Genomic DNA, 23576 nt, shown 5'->3' with positions numbered 1-23576 from the left:
CCTCATAAACCCAGTGGGTATCTTTTCTAAGGAAGTTCAGAAGCGCTTAGGGATTTCAGCTCCTGAGTGTTGTTGGGCTGGCTTCCCGAAGTCCATCAGCAGCCTTTGGAATGTGCATATAAGGGCTCCCAAGTAGTTCTGATTATTAAGGTAAAACTTTCCTCTTTTCTAAATCAGTTTTCAACTTCTGACCTTCTCTTCTACCTTCTAGCAGGCAAAAATACTGTAGCTCTATATAGCTCAGCAGCTTGGCTTTCAAGGGATGATGGGAGCATCTCACTTGGGGTGTGGAGTTCTAAAGACACAGCACTTCAGAATGAAGCTTACTTGGGACAGCTGAGATTAACCTGCGTATGCGTAAACAGGTGGGCAGGATGAATATGGTACAATAATTATAGACATTGCATTAGCATCCAAAAGAAGCACCTCAAATAATAATTATTAAAAATAAAGCAATCCAAAACAATTGCATGTATCTAGAGGAGCACTGTGTTTTCCCATCTCATAACTCCTTGTGTTTCTCATTTTCCTCATTCTCCTCTCTTTCTTGCCATTGTATCTCTTTGTTGTTGTTGTCAAGACCTCCAGCTTTAATGCTCACACAATGATGCCTTTGATGTAGGAGCTTTATCTCGCTTTCCCATGTGTCCAACAGCAGCATATATCACCTTTATCTTCTCTGCTCATGAGGGAAAGCAATACTCTAATGTCTTCTCTTCAAACTGACCTCACACGGAATGAGACATTTATACAATAGGCCTTACAATGGCCACTGCAGTGACGCAGCATCCACACCTCTTGTGTGCCTCCTCAGACGCAATCGCCATTATATATTAGAAGCAACCTGTTCCATGTTCTGTTCCTGCTGTTGTTGCAAGCAGCAAAGAGGAAGGAGGGAGGCTGATAACATGACACGGATGACATCTCAAGCTTTTGAAGAAGGCAGCAAAAAGGGTGGCGATGTGATATGCAAGAAGAGTGCCACACAGGGCACTGAGCTGAGGATGTGGCTTGGGATCGCAGTTCTAATTTCTCTTGCTCTATGTATGGCGGTGGAGGAAGCAACTATTGAGGAAGGAATGCCCTGCTCAAGGTTCCTGCTACGAGTTTGTTAGACTCCAGCGCACCTTCACAAGTGCCCAGAGCTGGTGTGAGAGAGGAGGAGGGCACCTTGTCTTTATTGAAAATGAGGAAACTCAAGAGTTCTTGCAAGACCATATTGCTGAGGATCAGGAATGGTGGATAGGACTGATCTCAAACTCCTTGCTGAATGAAACTACTGATGGTAGGTGGTTTTGATATAATGTCTTCTTTAAAACTGTATCAGCCCATGATGCTTCCTTAACATGGCAACAAATGCACTTAGTCCCTCCATAGACACCTGCTGAAAAGCCACTGTCTGTTGTTGCTGTAACTTCAGATTTCTATTAAGATGTTTTAATTGCCTGCTTCACCTCCCAGTTGCATGCTGTCACCCTTTCCACTAGATCTTGTGGTTGTGCGAGCACATGGCGAATTAAATTAGCTTGCTGACCCAGTGAAAAAAATGTGCTTCTCCAGTGGAAGAGCAAGCTGAGCCTATTCATCACACCAGGAAGTGCTGCAAGATCTGATGCAAGGGATATGGCGGAATCTTGAGGCTGGGAGCACAGGGGGAGGTGCAGGGTCTCTTTTTAATAATTATGTCAGTTTAAATATAAAATGTAATTGAAGATCCCTATGCAGACTGAACCCCCTCTGCTTCAGTAGGAAGCCTGCTCTGCAGGCTAAGACTCTGTAATTGTGTTACTGTGGAAAATAAACATTCAGGACAATTACTTTGTTCACAGGGTCAGTGATATGGCTGGACACTTCAGATATAAGCTACAGTAACTGGTACAAGGATCAGCCCTCTCTCTTCTCACCTGCATGTGGGCACATCCTGAAGAATGCCAAGTATCAGTGGGGTGTGACTGAAAACTGCAGCCAGGAATTTGACTTCATCTGCGAGTTTGGTAAGATACACAGCAGCTGGAAGCGAGAAGTGAGCATGCCGTGGTCACAACTGCGCCTAAACTGTCGTGTTGCTTCCAAAGTGGCTGCACAATAACTTAATCAAGCTTATTAAAAGTGAACAAGCAAAAATCCATATAACCCCAGCAGGTGCTCTTCTTCCAGGGCACTGATGTAAGATCTGACACAAGAAATGAAGAACCCTGAAATCACTGGGAGGTATAGGTGCTCAGCAGCTAGCCATTAAGGTCCAGGTTTCCAATAGAGGGCTAGTAAAATAGAAATGGATCTGAAAGTGAAATTAAATGTGTAGCAGTGGACAGAAGCTAGCTAGTTTGAAGTCAGTGTGAGAAGTGCAGAATAGCATGGTTGCAAGAATAAGCTCCCACAACACCACAATACCTGAGCTAGGTGGGACTTGTATGACTGCCCTGGAAAAACACTCTTATTAATCATAAATATGTGCCAAAATAATTTCCATTTGTAACTGAAGCGAAAATATAGCCAGGCTTCCAGAGACAGAGACTTTGCTTACTCAAAGTAAAGCAAAAAGCAAATAAGCAAAAGCAAGAGCAAGTTTTTCTGGTTTCTTCTCAGTCCCTTGCTCAGGTGAAGTTCAAGGGCCTCCCCAGGACAAGGAAGCAGACAGGACCCTGTAATTCCCAGCGGCAGTTTAGTGCTCAGACAGGAAACCTACAGACATGGTGTCCCTTACACTGTGACTTGGTTTTTTTTTCCGGCAGTATCATCCCATTCAACATACAGATAGGAGGGGAATTTGTGTTCCTTGCACTTTGCAGGCATTTTAAACCGTGCTGCAGCTAAGGTCATAAGCACTGGGGGGACAGCCTGGCTGTAGGCTCACTAACATAAAAACTCTCTGAATCCAGTGTGCAAGTACAGGTTTCCACAAGCCCTAGAACTGCGGCTGCCCTGCTCCAGTACTGTACTACTGACATAATTAACAAGGCATTCCGCAATCAGTAAAACTAATAGTTTTGTTTCCTGTCCTGGTTTTCTGTTCCACATTCCCTCCCTCCCCTCCTCTTCAGCACTCCCAGTCCGCTCCCATGTCGCCAGCACATCTCACCTCTGCAAATAGTTTTTGCTCCCTCAGCTCCTGCCCTGGCAGTTCTGCAGCTGTAGGTGGTGGCCAGCCGATGCCACATCAGCTGCAGGTGTTGGCCAGGTGAATCCCACATCCTGGAACTGACAAACATTGGGTTATAGTCCCTACTCCTAATAGAGGCACTGATGTTAACCCTTTCTCTTCTACCTAGCTATTACTTTTCATGAACTTCTAGGGTGTTTTGAGGTTTATAACTATACATCAAATTTGGCTGAAGATGACTAACATTAAAAATTATTGGAGGAGAGGAAATGGGCAGACAGCATGATCCTTAAGCTTATTTTCCTTGCAAAGACAGGCTAAAATTATTTTTCCATTACAACCACAGTAGACAACTGTCTGTCTGTAAGGCAACTATCATCTGTTACCATAGGATCTGACTTAAAGCCCATTAAATTCAAAGAGTGTTTGCACTATTGAGCAACAATGTCTTAGACTACATCCATCATTCCATTGCCCAGGAAACTGAGAACAGATGGAGGCAATTACAGCCTTGTTTTCACTATCTTCAGTCCAGGGCCATTAATGCAGTCTCACTAACAGTGTAGCCACCTCTTTTACCAGCTTTGCATGCCAGCAGTTAAATCCAATACCTCAAAGAGATGGGCATTACTGTCATTAGTTTCCCTGGGTGCTGAATGTTTGGACTTCTCGAAAGCTGACAGTGCTGAAGTGTGTCTCTGTAAGATGGGCACAGCGATACTTAACACCTTCACACACAGCTACTGAGAGTTTGAAACTTCCGATGAAACGGGTAACTTACCTACGTGATCATCTGAGAGTTATACCTGTACAAACAACTAACCAGGCAGCCTTCTGCCTTCATCCTTCCTTTGGTCACCTATCCTAACGTTATTTGTGTTTCTCAGTGCAAGTAAAAACTTTCCTTATTATTATTTCTTATGGTTTCTATTCCACCATTTGGTGCTCTGTACGTTAGCAATATGTTGTAGTAAAAATATATGTAATGAACCAGGGTTTGTAGATAGGAACCCAAACCAGGTTCTCTACATTTTTCCATGTAGAAGAGGCTGAGACAATAAATGCTATGGGAAGTATACAAAGTAAAGAAAAAATGTATGAGATGATAGTCTGCATTAGAATTTAACAGCAAATTATTTTTCAAGCTTAGAGAGCTCTAATCTGTAAACTGATCATGTTGCTATAGTTACAGTAAGGCTTAGATTTAGCCTTTAAATAACAATAGCACACAATTACTGCAGTGTGCACACTTTGGCACTGTTAATCAAGGTGCTTAAGGGGAATGATCAAAAGAGCAACCTGAGGACAATGTATTTAAACCTGAGACAGCTGAAACAAGAACAGTCTTTCGCAACACTCAGTCTTTCGCATCCTCCTCTTCAGGGTATAAAGTATCCTGACTACTACAGGATACTAAGAAATCTGAAAGATAATTAACTGTCCCAGATGAATCAAAGAATGAAGTGTACACATTTAGAGATATGACCTTACTCAGTTGAGCAGTCCTGCCAAATGAAGTCAGTCAAATATCACACAGGAACAAAGGTGTCTCTGTAGCAGAAATGGGATCAGGTCCCATACTCAAAATGCAAATTATTCTCTGGAGCAATTACCTGAATATCATGGAAATCGAACACCGCCACAAGGCTCTTTTAGAAATAAGGAGTAACTTCAAACCTTCCAGTACTACAGGTCAACACATGATGAATGTTTTCAAGAAAAATACGTTTATTTTTTCAATTAAAATGTTTTGGTTCATTAAAAGTGTTCTTTTTTGTTGTTGTTGTTTAAGACACTAAAAACCATAAAACTATTATTTTGGATTTCTAAAAAGCAGAAGGGTTTTTTTTTTCTCCTATTAGAATCTGGCCAGAGCATTGCTTGTAATAATTACAACGCCACTGTACAATGTGGATCAGGAGAAGTTATTCAAATTGGAGAGAGCTTCTACGGACGGAAGACCCCCCACTACTGTGTATCAGAGACTCCCCTCCAGTATGACACAAATGACAACTGTAGCTGGATCAGTGTCAAAGACGAAGTAGCAGGTAGTATCTTATGGCATTGCTTCTCAGAAGCATAGGGTATGTGCCAAAGTTCCTAAAATACTGTATCTTGAATGTTAGCAGTTAGTGAATAGGAAAGTGGGTTATTCCTAAAATGAAGGGAATCACAGACAACTGACGTGGAGGAGGTTTCCACAGGAGGCTGGATGGAAAGGAGGGATTTTGTGAGAAGCAAAGATTCAGAGGAGAGGGGCAGCAAATGGAAAGCATGGAGTCCTCTCACTCTCTAAAGAAAATACATGGGCACACTGATTCCCAATGAACTCGATGGGAGACCCTAGGTTTGACAGAGGTGGAAGAGAACACATCCATGCTAGGAGGGGTGAAGAGGCAGGCACCCACGGGGACAGGAGGGCTGGAGGGATCTGCTGCTGCCTGCCGCGTGTCGAGTACAGAGCTGGCTGGAGCCACAGGGCTCCATGCCTGCCAGACTAAACTGTGAGTATGCCCGGTCCCTATGGTGATTCTTTGGGCTTCCAGCCAAACTTAAACAAAACACACTGCTCCTTTTCTTCTTTACCCTGTCTAATTCAGGTTTATGCCAATAAAGTGGAACGGGGCTAAGAAATACCACTGAAGTCCAAGTGATGGGGGGTGTGTGTCTAGAAGTCAGTGACACGATATTGCTTCCCCTCCCTTTTTTGTTTCTGTAATCATCTCTCCTCTGGGCTGGTATGACAGTCAAAGACAAAACCCACTCATTCATACTCTTCCTTCCAGGCCAGTGTCACGGTCTTCAGGCCTGCCAGGTGGCAGCGGATGGTGATTTCTTTGGAGATCCTTGTCCAGCTTCTGGAAGCTATTTGTCTGTTCAATACCACTGCAAGGAAGGTAAGTGGGAGAGGGCTGTAAGCTCCAAAGTCCTGCTGTAACACCACAATATTTATCTTAAAAATCATGGCTCCATCCTCATCAAAGAACCTGGAAGAGTGGTGACCTCTAAAAATAGGCACCAAAATGTAGCTTCCCTGTCCTAACTGGGGGTTTTTGATAGGATACAAAGGCAGAAAATTCAGACACATAAAACACACTTAAATGAAATTATTTTTCAACAAGAATCTTGACCACTAGGTATGGAAAAGAATCAGCTCCTGGCACACCACTAATGCACTCAAACTAGCAGCAGTATCAACTCTGTTTTGGAGAAAGTCTGCTCTCAGTACATGAAAATTAACTGAATTACGAAGTCATGAAATGTAGACAAACAATGGCATTGAATTCTGTCATTATGTTTCACAGGTCTGCAGCTGGTTGTGACAGATACATGTTTTGTCTCTGAAAACATCACGGTCACTTTGAAGTGGCTGCTCTCTCCGTTCTCTGGCAACCTTTCCTGTATCATTAGCACCGGAGATGGCCACACTGTTGATCCTTACTACCCTCTAACGTAAGATACATCCTTCATGTACCATCAGACAACCAGTACTTTTCACTGCTTGCTGTTTATTGAATGTTTCAAGTCTCTTAAATGAGATGTTAAAAATCAAGTGGATTACTAGTAATAGACCATATGTATAAGACACTTGGTGTCTGCAGAAACTTGTTCTGAAATTAATACAAAATTTTATGTCAAGTTGCCAACCACAGTCTTTCTTCTGCTTAATATGATACCTGTTTCTTACTAAGGGAAAACATGTCAGTAACTGCCAAAGAAACAGGCAAGTGTAATTTTCTTAAGTTTAAAGTGTATATTTTTATAACATTCAAAATAACACAATGGCATTCTCGAGTTTTTATTGTATTTTAATTGCATAAGAATTGTGCCTTTAGAGGATCCAACATTTTTCTGCTGGATTTAAAAACTGGATTTTGTCCTATTGCTAGGAATGACAGAGAATGTCTCTAGAAATGTATTTGTCTACTATAGGAATCTTACTTGAATCAACTAGAAAAACAGGAGTAGAAGAATGAAACCAAAAATTAGTAATGTACTAAAAATAGTAAGTTTTCTTTCAGAGCTACAGACATAGGCCTGTAGCTGTGAAGAATTTGAAAAAAAATTCTGATAGTGAACCTTTAAGTGAAATATATTTCTATTTGCTAGCTGTGAGCAGAGGCTGGCTGTTGTCATGGGAAGCCCTTTTCCCACCTACCCAATGGCTCACAGTCATGCTCATCTGTGTTATGCATCCAGTTTCATACCCGCTCTTACATGGTTTGCCTTTTCTGGTCTGGCATTTTTTTGAAGTCCAGTAAGAATGAAACTTTTTTCTTCATTAAAACAGCTAATGAAAAATATGCATTGTCAAGAATGATATGTCCTGACCTTTGTTTGCATTTGCTAGGTGGTAGCATGAATATAAACAGTTCAGAGAGAATAGTGTCAGGAATATTACTTACTTGCCTTCCATGGTCTATGTCATTCAAGAAGGATACCCTCAGTTTCTTTTTACCATCTCCCTACGCTTGTTAGTAATAACAGCAGCTACCGCTGGCTTCTTCATATCCATTCATCTCCTGTTGCTATCACAGCCGGAGCTGCAGCAGACCCAGGAGTGAAGAGACACTTCTGCCAGCATGGGGAAGTATAAAAGCAGCTGCACATAAAAAAACCCAAAGAGTAAGGGAGTACTCTGACAAAATGCTGAGCAGTCTCAGCGTCCACTGATACATCTAAGGGATGGTAAATCAGGTCTAAAATCAAGAGTAGAGAAATTCAGGGCACTGTTACATGTTCGAATGTGCGTAGTCACACGTCTGTGCCCAAAGCCAACAGGACACAGACCACATCTAATGCCACAAGTTACAGAACTGTCATCTACCTACTTTACAGCAGAATGTATCCATCCTTCTCGATGTGCTTTGAGAACAACCACCCCTGATATGCAACCTTAATGACACCGTAGCTGAGACAAAGGAAAAATTATCAACCCAAACATTCTGTGTAAATAAACGAGGGATTACAGGGATTGCAGGAGAGCTCAGTCAGGTCATAAATTTGGGAACTGTGACCACAGTTATCAAGTAAGGCTAAGGACTCCCCAGGATAGTCTTCCACAACAAGCAGCTCTTCTCTTTCTGTTCTAGACTGGTCAGCAGTGTCACATACAGTTATTCATCTCCTGGAGAATTTACTGTTTTTGTGGAATGCACCACCAGCGAATGGCATGTGATGGCACAGAAGCGGGTGACTGTTCATGATAAGATGGATCGACTGAGCATTACTGGGTGCTACAGCCAGTATGAATCTGGGAACAGCTCTCACTGCCGTACGCTCTATGGGGAGTTGCTGTGGATTCAAGCCGAACTCAATGGAGGTGAGGGTAATTACTCTGCATGATTTAAATGTCAGGCTAAACATTATGCTACCCATGGGATAGAAGTAGGATTTTCATTATGCAAACAATACTTCTTTTTAGCAAATGCTTTCTCCTGCAAGTGAATGCTCCCAGCTCCATTGGAGGGGTTCTTTCTCAGAGCTATTGCACAACCTCAAACATAAGTATAAACTCTTTTTCCCTCTACACAAAGTTGACAAAGCATAAGCATAACTTTAGTCACATGAATCCACATGAAGCCAGTAGGAATATTTCCGTATCTGAAGCTAGGAATCCACAGAACTGCTTCCCTGAATGAGGGTAAGCGTATTCCACACTGAGCTGGTCACTTTTGCCAGTGTATATTTTATTCCCACTTCAAGGTCCTGGAATACACATATATGTTTAAAAAATAAAACTCAGTAGTTTATGTTTGAATTCTCTTGACTGCCCTAACACTCCCAGCAGAAAACACGTGATAGACTTCCATAGGGAGCCTAGAGGGGCCAAAAAGCCTGCAGTGCTGCAGTGGTCTTGTGACCCCTCTATAAACATGGGAATGCTGCACAAAGCAGCTAGAGGTGGATGACCAATTACGCAAGCTGTGTGAAATTTCCAACTGTCTTTTTGCAGGCAATAGAGTGACCTACGTGATATTAGCAGATAACAGGACACTCACTGAATCCAGTGCAAAGGAAGGCATCGTCCCTCACAATCTGACACTCGATAGGGCCTCTCAAGAGCTGCTAGGCCCAGGGATACACCAGCTGGAAATCCGAGCATCCAGCAACACGACCGCATCGGAGATCTCTGAGAACATTGCTGTGAACTTAATTGAGCCAGTATCTGGTCTTCAGGCTGCATTAGCTTCTCACACTCTGCAGCTGGGGGAGGATTTGGAGATAAATGTCTCTGTGTCTCATGGTGCCCCAGATAAGCTGAAGTTTGAGGTGACTGGATCTAATGAAACTCACTCCCACAAAGACGACGGCCCTCGTGGGGAACCTCGAACGTACCTGGTTCCCATGCGCTCGGAAGGTACGGCGTGCTGACATCCGCGTGGCTAAGGCACTCACAGCTGAGCCGAGGAGGTCACAGAAACAGTCACAGCACCCCACGGCAGCTGAATTTGGTAGCTTTTCTAGCTGCTCAGACTTGGTCTGCAGAACAATAGGAACAGCACAGTCTTATTGACTTATACGGGAGTTAAAAATATTGAACTGGTACATGGGTTCTCCAGAGGGAGACTGAAAGCAAGGCTTCACCTGATTCCTGCAAAAAAAGGACATAGCGAACCAGGGTTTATTTTTTCATGACACGATGTGATTCAAGTACAAATGATGACATTTTCCTGAATCACAAAGTGTTTTCCTCCTGTTTGTTCATATGTATAACTTTTCAAGTTGACACTCCTCTGCTTTTTAGACTGCAGTAATTAATAATCTGAGGAGTTCTCTGTAGAGATGACAAAGAGAAGGGGAGCTTTTCTGTGAGATGGTCTCCAACACGTAGTTTCTGTTGGATTTACTTATGAATATGCTTTTTAGTAATTTTTTTCTTTCCATTATTAAGAAATCAAAGCCTTTAAAATGTGGGATTAGGAAGATTGTCCTTAAGAGTTAATTCAGTGGCAAAAGATAAAAAATGTTTCCTCCTCTAATGAACTATTCAAATTCCATGCCAAAGCTGGTTTCATTTGATGTTTTAAAATTATCCAGTATTAAAAGTTTTACTGGTTCTCCCTATACTCATTTGAACATCCCTTCCCTTCAGGCAGAAACTTTCCAACAAGACGGCTGGTCTCTCAAGATTCTCATCTGGACTCCAGTAGTAGCACACGTCTAGTTTCCTGTGCAGTAATACCATAGCCAGCTGACAAGGAATAGCATTGCAAGTGCTGGGACAAAGGCAGCTGAGTTATCAAAAAGCTGAGATAAAGGGGACAACATTCCTTGAAAAGCCTTTCAGCAGTGGAAACTGATCAGAAAAATCCCAAAGCTCTTAACAGAAAAGAATAGGATTTTCTTTATGGGTTGGATTTTATACCCCAAACACGATGGTCTGGTCCCACTGCTGTTCTTAACTGGCCATTTGTCTTCTCTAGGTACATTCCTAGTGAAAGTGGTGGCCATGAATGCCTTCTCAAACATGAGCCTGGATCTCAGGTTCGTCACCGTGTTGGCAAACAGTTCTCACACAGAAAGTAAGTGCTTTAATCTGACAGTACCGGCTTTGACCACCTAAGCGTCTTTTTGCAGTCGGAGCATTTCATGGAGTGTTTATGGTTTGCATCTCATAACTGCTTTCCTTCCAGCAAGAGTGCTGAAAACTTCTGTGGAGACTTCTTCCTGAGGAAGGCAGATTCCCTGGCTTTGAAGTAGTCACAAATCAGCATCACTCTGTATATGTTACACACTGCACATTTGCTATTTGTCCTAGAAACAATTAGTGGTTTATGACTTGGGACATAGCTTTGAAACCAGGAAATATTTGCATCACAGCAGTCTCATAAATTTCTGCCAGTAAGTGCTTTGCGATGGCTCATCCTTACATTTGCCAAAGCAGATTATACCAGGAATAAAGTGACTTCAGTACTAATCCTGTTGAGACTTTTCCAGTGCTTTCCCTGAATTTTTCTTTCTATATTGATGAAACTCCATTGCCTCCCGTGAATTTATTTTGATTTACACCATTATGTTTGAAGAAGCGGGATCATCTTAACAGTATGTGACTAGGTTGTTGTTACAATTCTACCTATCGTACCTAGAGTGTTTGTCACAGTTCTAGAGTCTCCTTCTTACAGCCCTATCTTTCAGACCGTCCGTAGTCAAATTGTGTCTATTTAAGTCATATTCACGGAGGATGTCTGAAAGCTTCACAGGTAGCGCTAAAACATTCTGCTCTTGTCTGTGTTAAGCAGATTCTGCTAAGGAAGAAGGCAGCTCCAAAACAAATACTCAAAAGACAAATGTAAGTATTGTTTTAGGATCTTTCTTTGAAACTGAAATGCTTAGATTGGTTTTTTTACCAATAAAAATGCTACGTAAGATACTCCAGAGAAGTATTTGTAGCATACTAGATTATGGACCAGATTTTTTGTGCCCCCTATGGTTTAACATAAAATCTACACTGAAAGTCTCTGAGACAAATGTGTTTACAGGCATTCAGTGTACAATGTGTACAAGCCTGCAAGAAACAATTACAAGATTAGAGAAAATTAACTTTTCACAGTGATTCAGTTTTTGAAAGTTGAAAGGTGAATTTTTAAACTCTTTACTTGACTAATGGAAACCTCTCTTTGAGGGGCTACCCTTCAAGAAGAGTTCAATATATTCTTACACTGTTTCTGTTCCCCGCCTCTGTACTGGGAAGTTTAAGTTCCTTTGCAAAGAGAAATTATAAATTCAGGGCAAACTGAGAAACTAATGATATCCCAGTTGCTAGCAGCCGCACAAATTTAAATAATAAAATTTACAGATATCATATTTTGTTATCATCATAAAGGTCTAGGTTTTAACCAGAACACTAGCAGACAGATGTCTGCTGTAGGAGACGTGCTGCTCCACAAGAAGGCATCATGCTTTACAGATGGCCCGTAAGAATATATTGCATCAGAGGATATCAATCTAATTCAAAACTAGCTTTATCACACTTTGTTGCACAGAAAGACAAATTCAGCCACCTCCATCTTCCCTTTATCTATAGCTGTAATGCACTAGAAGATGCACTAGAAGACAAGGTTGTCCAATGGTTAAAAGTCTTGGTTCAGAAGTGGAAAATGAATGGGAATTCATTTCATAAGTACCCACATTAGTTTTGCAAATGGGAGCTGGGCTCCTAGTCCACTTATGAGTTTAGGATTATTTTGCCACACAATTTCTCAGTGCCATCTGCTTCTATTCCCATAACTTCCACTTCCATACTATTGCTGATCAGGGAAAGATCATTTAAACCACAGGTCTGCATACAGTGATTTGGGGTCTAAACTTTCAGACCTTTTCATTACAAAGAAGTAAGATACATACGTGTTTATACATGCTCCTGCCTTAACTGATACATTTACTTATTATTCAGAATCACAAAAGAAAAACCAAAATATATATTAAACCAAGTCGCCATGTGGATCTTTTCACAACTGTTACGCTTGGCTGGCCAGACAACACCAGCAAGTCCAGTTTTCTCTGGTCCTGTGGTACGTGCATTTCCTGAACCTTTCCACCAACGATTATTTGATGAATAACAAACTCACTGTCATGTCAGATCAAGTGGTAAAATCTAACTAAAGGATGGTTTACTCAAGGACAGTCTGGATGAGGCTTGGAGCAACCTGGTCTAGTGCAAAGTGTCCCTGCCCATGGCAGGGGGGTTGGAACTAGCTGATCTTTAAGGTCCCTTCCCACCCAAACCAGTCTGTGATTCTACTCTCTGGCTTTGAACTTTGCCACTCACTGTACCTGAAGAACGTCCTTCTACCTTACCCTGGTTTTAATGCTGACATAATTATGGGGTATAATCCGGCATAGTACTCAGTTTTTGTCTTCTCCCAAAGGTGGCTACTCCTAGGTTTCAATTCTTCAAGATCTGCACATCCTAAACCCTCATCCTAATAGCTAAGAATTAATCCCAAGTGATTTACCTAGTTAGGCTTTTGCAAGATACATGTGTCTCAATAAAACAGCAGTAAATAGCATCAAATATGATGCAAAAACATTTATGTCTGAAAACTGGATTAAGATTCAGGACATCTGTGTTCTGTCCCCATATTTATCCCTGGCCTCATACATTACTTTGGAGAAGTCAGCCTGTACTCCGAACTCTGATTACCCACCCCTTAAATTGGCTCCATAAAGCTCGACAGCAGAAAAGTCCTTTGTAAGAGACATGGGATTATGACTGTTCTAATTATAAACAAAATGTTTTGCAGGTTCTTGCTGGCCTGAGTGGAAGGAATGTGTGCAGCAACAGAGAATCCTAACCAACCAAACCGAGGTGCAAATCCCACCTTCCTGCCTTCCTCTTCCAAAGTCAGCAGTGACTGTCAGGGTTACAGTCCGAAACCATGGCAATGAAGAGAGGCAGGATGAGCAATGTCTCTATGTGACTGCAAAACATGAACTGCAACTAGAAATCAGGTCTGTTTTTAAACCATAATACTCACTGCTTAATTTTATTGCATAATGCAAGGCCACAGATTCCAATAATAATGATAATAAATTGATAAAGTACTTACTGTTGGAAATCTATTTATGCCTTACCATCATAGGAATTACAGACAAAATGGGTCTTGCTGCCTTTTTCAGCGCACACTTCTGAACACAATCCTTTTATAAACTGAATAATATTCTTCCCCAAACCATTTAAGGGTTTTGACCCCACTACATCCTTCCAATGTTGGAGATTTCCATATGCTAACTTCATTGAAACAATGGGAATAAAAGCCATAAGAAATGTCTGAAATTCCTACTAGACCCCAGATATATATTACTGCTTTAAAAAATCTGTTCTTCAAGAGCCTAGTGCCTCAATAAAGAACAGTGGCATTTCAATGATCTCTTAATGTAATAATTTCAGGAGCTTAAATAGAGACAGGCTTCATTTGAGAGCCCAAATCAGTTTTGCAGCATAAATAATTTGTGAGTTCTGGGCATCAGTCACGTTGAAAATGGCGATGAAGGTTCCTAAATCTCTTGCTTTAAAATAAAGTATTTCGCTATTGGTGAGTCATGTGTCTCCTGTCTCATATTGCAGGGATTTTGCTGATTTTCATCAAATGAGTAAAACATCAAGGACTACCGCATCTTATCCAGTTACTACCTGTAACTACCGTCTTCATCCCTTACAGGTGTGAGGCCAACTGCAAGCCAGTGAACGTTAGTGAGGAGGTTGTTCTGAGAGTCTCTGGACAGAAGGACTCCCAGATCATCTATTACAACTGGTATTTAGATAACACATTCCAAACCAAGGTGAGAGCATCAGATTTGTCAGAAATACTGCATGCACAAAACCAAACAGCAGTCCTGAGGGAATGCCACGTAGCCTGAGTGTGATACTTTGTCAAACGGATGCTTTGGGAATACCAGTGAGGATTGAGACAAGGGGGTGCTGGGTTTTGGAGGGGTTATAATGAAGGGCACCAAATTATCACCATGCTCTGATAAATCACAACAGAAAGCACAGCAAAGAGCCTCTACTCCCACGTTTTCTTTTCTGTCGCATTTTCCAGCCTGCACCCCTCCCTCCAGCCTGTGGCCTGGCCGGTTTCCGGCAGAGCTCTTTGAGTTTGCTTCAAAGCAACACGTCCGTGTTGAAAATGAACAGCTCCTTCTTGCAGGCACAGGGAGAAGCTTTTCAGATTAAAGTAACAGGTAGGGGCAAGCAGGGTTCTTCAGACTCCTTTGAGATACTTTCTGCCATCAGGACGTCACACTGACGTTACACACTCTGCCTCGCTAAGTTAAACCATTCCACAAATTGAAAGGGGTTACTTTATATGTGGGTTCTTTAAAACAATTCAGAACTAAGTTTGTTCTGGGCTGTTGCACAGCAGGACAAATGCAGTTGTCTTACTCCAAGCTGTTAATAACTTTAAGGGGCAGTTGGAAATGAAGTTACACTAAATACCTGATCAAATAAACCAGGTTTGCTTTATAATGGAAACATGACCATGTTTTTAATAGATCTGTTCACTTTACGGCTTATTCAGTAGCAGGATTTCGTTTCTGATTAAGCCCACCCTGATGTGCCTGAACAAACAGCACCGTTATTAGAGTAACTGACGTCTGAAGATCAGTGCTGCCGGGGCACGATCATTAGTGACATCTTGCTCCCTCCGCTCCCAGCAGTGACCCAGCGTGGCTATGGGGAGGACACGTACCTCGTCAGCACGGTGCCTCTGCCCGACATCCCCAGCTGTGCCGTGTCTCCCGAGCAGGGATCGGTGCTCACCGCGTTCACAGTCTCCTGCAGCGCTCCTTGCCTGGCGGATCCATGCCAATCCACTCCTCACAGGCAGCTCACATACTGCTTCTACCTGAAATCAAGTAGGTCCTGAGGTGAACTCCGGCTAACTGCTTCCCCGTGTTTGCAGCAAACACTGTCACTGTTGCTAACAAGTGCAAAGGCACAACCTGCTCGCACTCCCTGGCGTGACTGAGTCAATCAGGCCTACACAGACCAAGCCTGAAGCCCTGTTCTTAGCCAACAGGAGGGCTCAGGGTGGTGCCTGGTAGCTGACCCCCTCTTTCCTCTTTCAGATTCTCTCCTGCACTGTGGCCCAGATCCTGAACTCTTCCCAGTTTATCTTCCACTTGGAGAAAAGGAAAATAATTTCATTTTACATATGACAATTACTGTTAGCAACAGCTATGGCGATACAGTTCACACTAATGCTTCAGTGAAGGTACATCGCAGAATTACTTTATTTCAAGATTTCTCAGCTTGATACCTAACCTGTGATCCACTTGTGGAGCTTCTTCCCATTTCACACTTATTGCTTCCCCCCGAATGGGCCATCATCACCACTTTCCTAACAGACACTATTCTCTGTGGACTCAGCGTAGTCAAAAGAAACTTCCACTGTCCTTTTTTTAAGGACAGGAGTTTAAAAGACGATGTATCTGGACATTGAGCAGCATAAGCTGTGTTTAGTGAGTCTGGAGTTACTCTGTGTAGACCCCAGAAAACTCCTGCTTCCGCCCCAGTTCCTCAGTAAGGAGATCCTTATCAGGCCACTAAACAAAAACCCCACATGAAAAATGGGGAACACAGTTTTCTGACCCACTCTACTCAGGCTGTCAGTAAGATGATCGTGCAAGCTGTTAAAAGATAATTATAACAGTGTTAGCAACATTACGAGCATATCTGATTTTGTCATCAGGTCAGACACACGGATATGATCGCTGGGAACCTGACCCTGCAGGATATTGTATCTGAGAAGGCAAACACCATCCTGAAAGATGGGAACACCAGCATGAGCCTTTTCCAGCTGTATAAGTCAGTGGCATCTGTCCTTAATGAGGAGACCCAAGAGGAAAGCTTTAACGTATCCTTACAGATGGACACACGAAAAGAGGTCAGCCAGACACTTGTTTTCTTCCAGTACTGTACAATGTAATGGGCTCCTCATATTCTTGGACAGCTCTTAAGTAATAAAATGCTCATGTATCACCACCTGAAATCAATGGAGGTTTCAAGTTTCTCGTCTCTGCTCCAGTGTTTGGCACAGGTTTCAGCTACTTTTCACTATTTGCCCACAGAAATAAATTGTTTTATCATCCATCAGTAAAAGAATTCAGTCTCAATGATTATCACATTAACTTAAGCTAATTTGGATGGTCTTTTTAAACGTAAAATCAACATGATTTTCCACAAACAATTTAAATATAAAATAGCCTCTTGTGCAGGAGAAATAACTTGTGTAATTTCCAAAAAAAGTACCAGGTGGCAGGTAATTTTAGTTTTTTCCTTTCAGCTACCAGCTTAGGTTTCAGTTATAAGCTTATATTTGTACAGTGCTTTGAGTGCCTCAGATGAAAAAGATCTAGGGAAATGCAATGTATCCTTCAATTATGATTCATTATTTGAGTAACGCCAGTCACACAGGGCTCTGCATTCTTTGGAAGTGGCATTTATACAGTAATTCACATACATTAGTACAAATTCTCACAAGTAACTCTCCTTGCTATTAATGGAGCTTAAGTGTATAAATTCTCTGTGTTGGGAGGTAAGATACAACTGGTGATTATATAGTTACTAAGGCAAGTGGCATCTTGTCAGTAGACCTAATATCGGTTCAATGATCCTTGTTATGGAGTCTTACTCTACTGCATAATTTACAACAAGCCTGGCTGTCAATATACAGCACTACTTGTGCAGTCCTAATTAGCATCTTATTCCTTTGCTTAATTATCCCTTTTCATCCCAAGCTCCGAGAGCTGATGCTGACAACTCTCTCTGCTGTTAACGTAACATCAGTGCAGACTGCTCTTAAGATGTCAGAAGTGTTGAAAGAAATCACCTACAGGAGTGAGGAGCTGTCTGTCTCAGCACAGGTAAGAAGCAGGTCATCTCCTCACACTAATAGCATAAACTCTACTGCACCCCTCTGACCTTGGAAGAGTTTTGGTGCCCTACAGTTATCTGTTCTTTACGCATTTTTTTCAACTCTACCAGCATATGTATTTTGACTAGAAGGGAATACATTTTACTGTCTAGAGTGAGAGAATTTGGACTCACAGACATTGTCTCAGCAACCGCTACCATGGAGGCTATGACATCTGGCCAGGTACACATCATGATACAACTCCAAGATGGAAACTTCAGCTTGCAGCCAGAGGCATGTTAGGATGCACATTTTATCTTGAAAAGCACTCTTGGAATCCTGGAGAAAAACTGCCCAGGAGGGTTTTTCTAGAGTTGCCCAGACCCTGGTCCCAGATCCATGCCCCATCACACAATGCATGTAGGCGAGCTGTCAGTGAGGCAGGAACGTGACGGCACCCAGAGGAACTGGGCACAAATGTTCAGGTTGGCCTCACAAAAGCATTTCTTGAATCTTATCTGGCAACGTGACATTATTAGTAGATGATGCTATTTATGCATAAGGAGTGAGCACATGGGAGGACAGAACAAACTGCCACTGGGGAAGTTTCCCAAATACGCTGGCAACAAAAACAGCTGTCCTGATTCCTGATGTATTATACAGTTGCAGCCAGACAATGACTTGGGAGCATTTCAGCAGTATGTGGTTAACCTTGGCAAGACGAGAACATAGCTCAGACTCAGCGCTCATCCTACAGTAAGGCTGCTAAGCATTTGCAGGCTGTGGGAATAGATATGTCCAAGCTTGCAATGAATTTGCTTGGCTCCCTTACCCTCCTGGGCTAAAAACTGTCCAGTGCTTTCACAATCACAAAGCAATCACTGGCTGCATTTGGGAACAAAATAAAAACTGTAAAACTCATTCTCCTTTGGCACCTAGCACAGCACAAGGCCAAAGCTAAAACCGGCTGGTAATCCAATAGGGTTTGTGGAAACTAAGCTCGAAATACACGTGCACTTGACAATATGGCGGTATTTTTTGGGCACACCACCCAAAGTATAACCTAATTTACTACATTACTGTACATCTAAACTGTAACCTTGCCCAGTGTTTGACAGACAAGCTTCCTTCGGATGTTATTAATCTGTTTTATGGATTAAATCTGTAGAAGCAGGCTGCATATTTCAAGTCTGGATTACATGTTAATATACCATGTAGTATATCTTCTTTATTGGCGTTACAGGTATTACCTCAGAATAAATAATTATACTAGAAACAGTGTTAGCCACAAATAGTCCCATGAGACTGCTTATGGTGCAATATTCAGTAAATGACACGGTGGCAATTCTGTCAATTGCAATACCAACACATACAAACTTCCTCCTTGTTTCCCACGCAGGTGGAAGCTAGCAACACTCTAAAAGATGTCAGTGCTTCCTTGCTCACCGTAAACACAGAGGACAGCAGAGATGGTCAGAAGTTAAAAGATGCAGCCAACTATCTATTCAATGCAGTGAGCAATGTTGTAAAGGCTTCTGTAGAAATCAGATCTATGAACAGTTCAGTGCCAGAGGCAGAACAGGTAAACTTGGTTTGGTTGTTTGTAGTGGACCGTGTGTGAACATCTGCTGCTTCTCATACTTTTAAATTGGCATTGGGTACGGTTGATTGTGAGACCATGGTGGACTTGAATATCAAAGGACACTTCTCCCCAGTTAGGCCTGTTAGACCGAACAGTCTGCTATGGAAGATGATAGAAGCCTCTTAAGATTGGTTACACGTAAAGCTGAACAGGACAGAGCAGGAGAGAACACAGCATCAGTGTACAACCACTACATCAGTGTACAACCTCTAATGGGTGACAAGCACACACAGATTTTTTTCAGATTTGATTCTATCCCCTCCTTTTGCCCCATAATGCAAGGAAGCCACAGGTATTCAATGTTCATGACGGGCTCCGCTACTTCAAACCTGGAATCACTTCTGGTTGTGCTTACACTTCTTCAGAAAGCTCACTCTGGTTTTCTCTTCAGAATTACACAAGGTGTTTATTTTGCCCTATCCTTTCCTATCTCTGTGTGAATTGCCCCAGTTGCCTTTACGTGCTTCCTGGGCTGACATATTTAACTTTCATCACTGCAAGGGTAGGGCATGAAATAAATCTGAACAGATAGAAAAGGTTATGAACTGTTCAAACTCCCCCAGGATAACCAACTAACAACACACAATTAATACATAATTAGGTCTTGCTTTTGCAAGGAACAAAATACTGAAGCGTTCAGCTAAAGGCATTAATGCACAGAAGTGCAGGAATATGTTGCATTAATTTGATGTCATGTTTGTAAGGGTTCAAATCACAATGTGTAGAAGTTATAAATACTAGAATATAAAAGTAAAATCTGTAAGATATATTTGTTTGCTGTCTACAATGTTTTAATAAGAATTACAGACTGATTAAAACAACTTTCTCTGAAATGAAGCATCATCTCAGTTTGCCAGCTTTTTCAGACACTGAAAATTAGTATTTCTTCCTAAAAGGAAGCAAAGGCAAATAATGTGCAAATGGATGATTCTGAGGAGCTTTCTTGCAAGCATCCTCCTCTAATCCTTTTCCAGAGCTCGGTGTCGCATCAGCTCCTGAACACAGTTGAAAATCTGCAGAGTGCCCTTCTGTTTGGTAAAGAACCGGATGATGAACCAACAGTCCTTACCACTCCCTCTGCCACAATGTACATACACAGGTAACAGCAACAGCATCTCCCAGCCAAGCTCCTGAGAGTTCGCCACATTTACCCTAAATATTCATTACATTGTCCTTAAATGGACCCCCCCAACTAAATATTGTAGCCTAACGACGACGTCAGCAGTGCAATGAGGCTGTCATTACTAGCTGATAGGAAGAACAGCTTGGACTCCAATTAGCTGCAATAATGCCACCTTAGATACTCTCAGGTTGTGTCTTCTTTGACTAACGGAGAATTTACTATTTCCTGGATGAGGCAGTAACCTTTGAAATTACGTGGAAAACTCATGTCATGCCAGTTAAGGGTTTTTGGTCATTTCCAAGTTGCCAATAATGACATGTTCTGTAGAACTGTAACCAGCTTGGCAGAAGTAAATACAATCATGAGGAGCCTGATGAGCATTCTCCATTCCTTATCATCATCCCTGAATTGTTCCCCAAGAGCCTGGTTTTCATCCACATTTAATTGTGCATTCAAATCAAGAGCATGCTCACACGGAAACCAGGCATGTCTTTCACGTAAGTACACCTACTTGGGTACAACTGCCTATCTGCATGCACCAATTCCACCCCTTTTTGGATGATTCTATCGCAGTGTTATGTGGAGCACTACATCAGGGACAGGTAATGCACAAAGTATTTACTGGCACAGTGAGACACAGTTTTCCAGCTAAGTTATACTTAGAAAGTGAGAAACGTTTTTCTCTGGATATGAAGTTGGTGACACTGATATTTTTTCCTGTTTTGGTTTGGTTTTGTTTTGCTTTTTTTGCTTTTATTCTGTTCCGCTTGTGTCCAACCCTAACTGGACAGATTACAAACAGCGAACATGGATGGCACATCCATTAACATCTCCAATCCCAGCTCTGCCAGCTTTACTCTCCCACTTGCTTCCTCTCTCAGTGATTCAGGAGTTGATGATGAAACAGTGGATATAAGGGCAAGTAAACCGCTTTTACCTGACTCGGTCTGATACAGAACTTACATTCTTGGTCTAGTGGTTTTAGAATCCTTTCTCCTTTTACAATGAATACACAAGCACACAAGTCATCCCTCCTGTCATGTCAAGAAAATAATTTGAAATACTTTTGGTCAAAGAAGCCTTCACTTAAGTGCATGTGGTGGGTTCAGCAAGCTAAGGAGGACTGAAAGCTTAAATTCCCCATTCCATCAGCCCCTCACATACACTCCGAATTCATATTTGCATGGCTAGAGAAGGCAATGGAATGAATCACTACCTATAAATCTATCTGCTGCTTGTTTACATCTAATGCTCTGAGGAGGATGCAACAGCTCAAAGTCTCTATCACCATTAAAATTAACCTACAGCAGTCCTGTTTCATCCCAGCTAGAAACAAATGAGTCCGAGGCACTCAGATCCTGCAGGCGACAGAAGGCCTGCCAATGTCCTGATGATAACACATCGCTCATCTCAATTAGGATATGCTGGTTTTAGCCTCAGAACAATAGACTGCACATTATTGTTATATTTTTATAATAAATCTTCTCAAGGCCTCTCTGGTGGATTTGACACTCTCAGGAAACCCCACAATAACTGCAAAATATATAGGATTTTTCATTGTGTCTTCTTCCAGCTCTGTTAGAAAATGTCCAGAGCCCACTGAAACCAGTGGAAACACACCCGTTGTCTTACCTGAGCGTTAGGAGAAGCTTCTGAACCCTCTTGTTGGACTGACGACCCTGACATACTCTGCTGCGTGTTGCTATCACAGCAGAAATAGACTTCTTTTTCTATTTCCAAGGGGGGTGCCACAGTCCAGCTTTGGTGGAGTTACTCTGAAAGGGGCTTATGCAATTGCATTTTGAATTTGGGTGTCTGAAAGCCAAAAGGGTTGCAGTGAATAGAAACAATAAATATTGCTGTACACATACCACATTTCAGAATCAAAATCACTTCCAAGGTTTGTGTTTGACCTACATTAAAGATAAGGCAGCTCCTTATTTAAATCTGGGTGCAGGCTTCTTTTAAGTCAAGTACTGTTTGGGTCTGAGCTCAAGCTGTCACTATTCAGCAAGTTATAGAGTGTGAATATAATCAAACATTGACAGCTCAAAACTGATTGTTGCTGTCTTTCTAATAGATGGTGAGCTTCGCCGTGAATCCCTTCTTCTCCAGTGACACCAGTTTTGACATCACAGGAACAGTGGGAGGCCTAAGTCTTACTGGTCTGGATGGCTTGATCATACCAGTCAATGATCTCAAAGAAAACATTGAGGTAAACCCACTGTTTTCTATCCCTCTCCCTCTTTTCCTGATTTATTTCTTTCTCTGTTCATGAACTGTCATTTGTGTTGTCATCTCCCGAGATGACTGCAAATGGTGGTAGTGTTCGTTACATTACATAATGGGATCGTGGGGCGTGCATTTGTGATGGAGGGACTTGTGTGAAGAAGTATATAACAGATATTCTGTCTTCTCTTAAAAAAGAGGTACCTTAATTCTTCATTTAAATGGTTGAGAGAATGCTAATGGTTGTGGAAAGAGACTCCAGATTACAGCCGTCCCGAAACACAATGTCATGTCTGATTTCATCATCCAACCACCGTATGTTCATCTTACTGCTGTCTGGGGTTCTTAGCCCACGTGTAAGCTTCCATCTAAATCGTTCATATATGCACTTCATGTAGCCAGTGTTTCAGTTACAATCTCAGCCCTTCATTCAGAAATGCACCAAGGATCACAGACTTTGGTATGAGTTTACATAGGTCCCAAGTGAACTTTCCAGAGGTTAGCTGACTCTATCAAGAAAATTACTTTGAAGCCAGTGTTTTGGCTGGTCATGCTTTCCCTGTGTTACGAGAAAAGACTGTCTAGCATGTGGCTATATCATGCTTACAGATAACAGAAGCAAGATGCTTTGCAGTATTTAAAGCTATGTCTTTCTGCTTAAAACCAGATAATGTTACCAAGGCTTTCAGCGACTCAGGAAGACAAGATTCTGCTGAATCTGGGCAATTTTAGCACTTTCCAAGTCAATGTCACCTCAGAAAACATATCTATAGTGATCCACCTGGAATCTGAACATGACATTCCACTAATACTCTACTTAGGGTATGGTTATCGTCCAAATGAGACTACCTATGATATGAAAAATCATCTGTTCTCAAAGAAAACTCCTGGAGGTAAGACAACTTGTTAGCGACCCATGAACTTGTGCATTCTGGGCTTTCACCACCCATAGCCAGTTAAGGGCACATCATATGGGGAGTGCTCATCCACAGCTTCACAGCACACCCATATTTGCAGGATGAGCCTTGACCATGAGTTCAGGCGTCTAACTGGAAAGAAACCTCTGGAAGGGGTTTCAGTTTGTCATGCTCCAGGGTTCCAATCCAGTATAGAGTG

At 42.0% G+C, this 23576-nt stretch overlaps 1 protein-coding gene across 1 annotated transcript in view; it reads left to right on the top strand.

Moving 5' to 3' along the window:
• The first annotated feature begins 908 nt into the window (after positions 1 to 908).
• Positions 909 to 23576, top strand: part of LOC104516648 (polycystic kidney disease protein 1-like 2) — a 41290-nt gene continuing 18622 nt past the window's right edge. Inside the window, 21 exon segments of the mRNA XM_010161054.1 lie at positions 909 to 954; positions 1094 to 1285; positions 1830 to 1994; positions 4966 to 5151; positions 5890 to 6000; positions 6409 to 6556; positions 8197 to 8426; positions 9060 to 9464; positions 10531 to 10629; positions 11347 to 11396; positions 12501 to 12618; positions 13351 to 13558; positions 14269 to 14389; positions 14650 to 14791; positions 15266 to 15466; positions 15680 to 15825; positions 16303 to 16497; positions 17351 to 17476; positions 18866 to 19048; positions 22312 to 22446; positions 23128 to 23353. Of these exon segments, the coding sequence (XP_010159356.1) occupies positions 909 to 954; positions 1094 to 1285; positions 1830 to 1994; positions 4966 to 5151; positions 5890 to 6000; positions 6409 to 6556; positions 8197 to 8426; positions 9060 to 9464; positions 10531 to 10629; positions 11347 to 11396; positions 12501 to 12618; positions 13351 to 13558; positions 14269 to 14389; positions 14650 to 14791; positions 15266 to 15466; positions 15680 to 15825; positions 16303 to 16497; positions 17351 to 17476; positions 18866 to 19048; positions 22312 to 22446; positions 23128 to 23353 (3433 nt within the window).

This window comes from Eurypyga helias, unplaced genomic scaffold (genome assembly GCF_000690775.1).
Source record: "Eurypyga helias isolate BGI_N326 unplaced genomic scaffold, ASM69077v1 scaffold6921, whole genome shotgun sequence".
Lineage (NCBI taxonomy): Eukaryota > Metazoa > Chordata > Aves > Eurypygiformes > Eurypygidae > Eurypyga > Eurypyga helias.
This window is presented reverse-complemented; position numbering and strand designations above follow the sequence as displayed.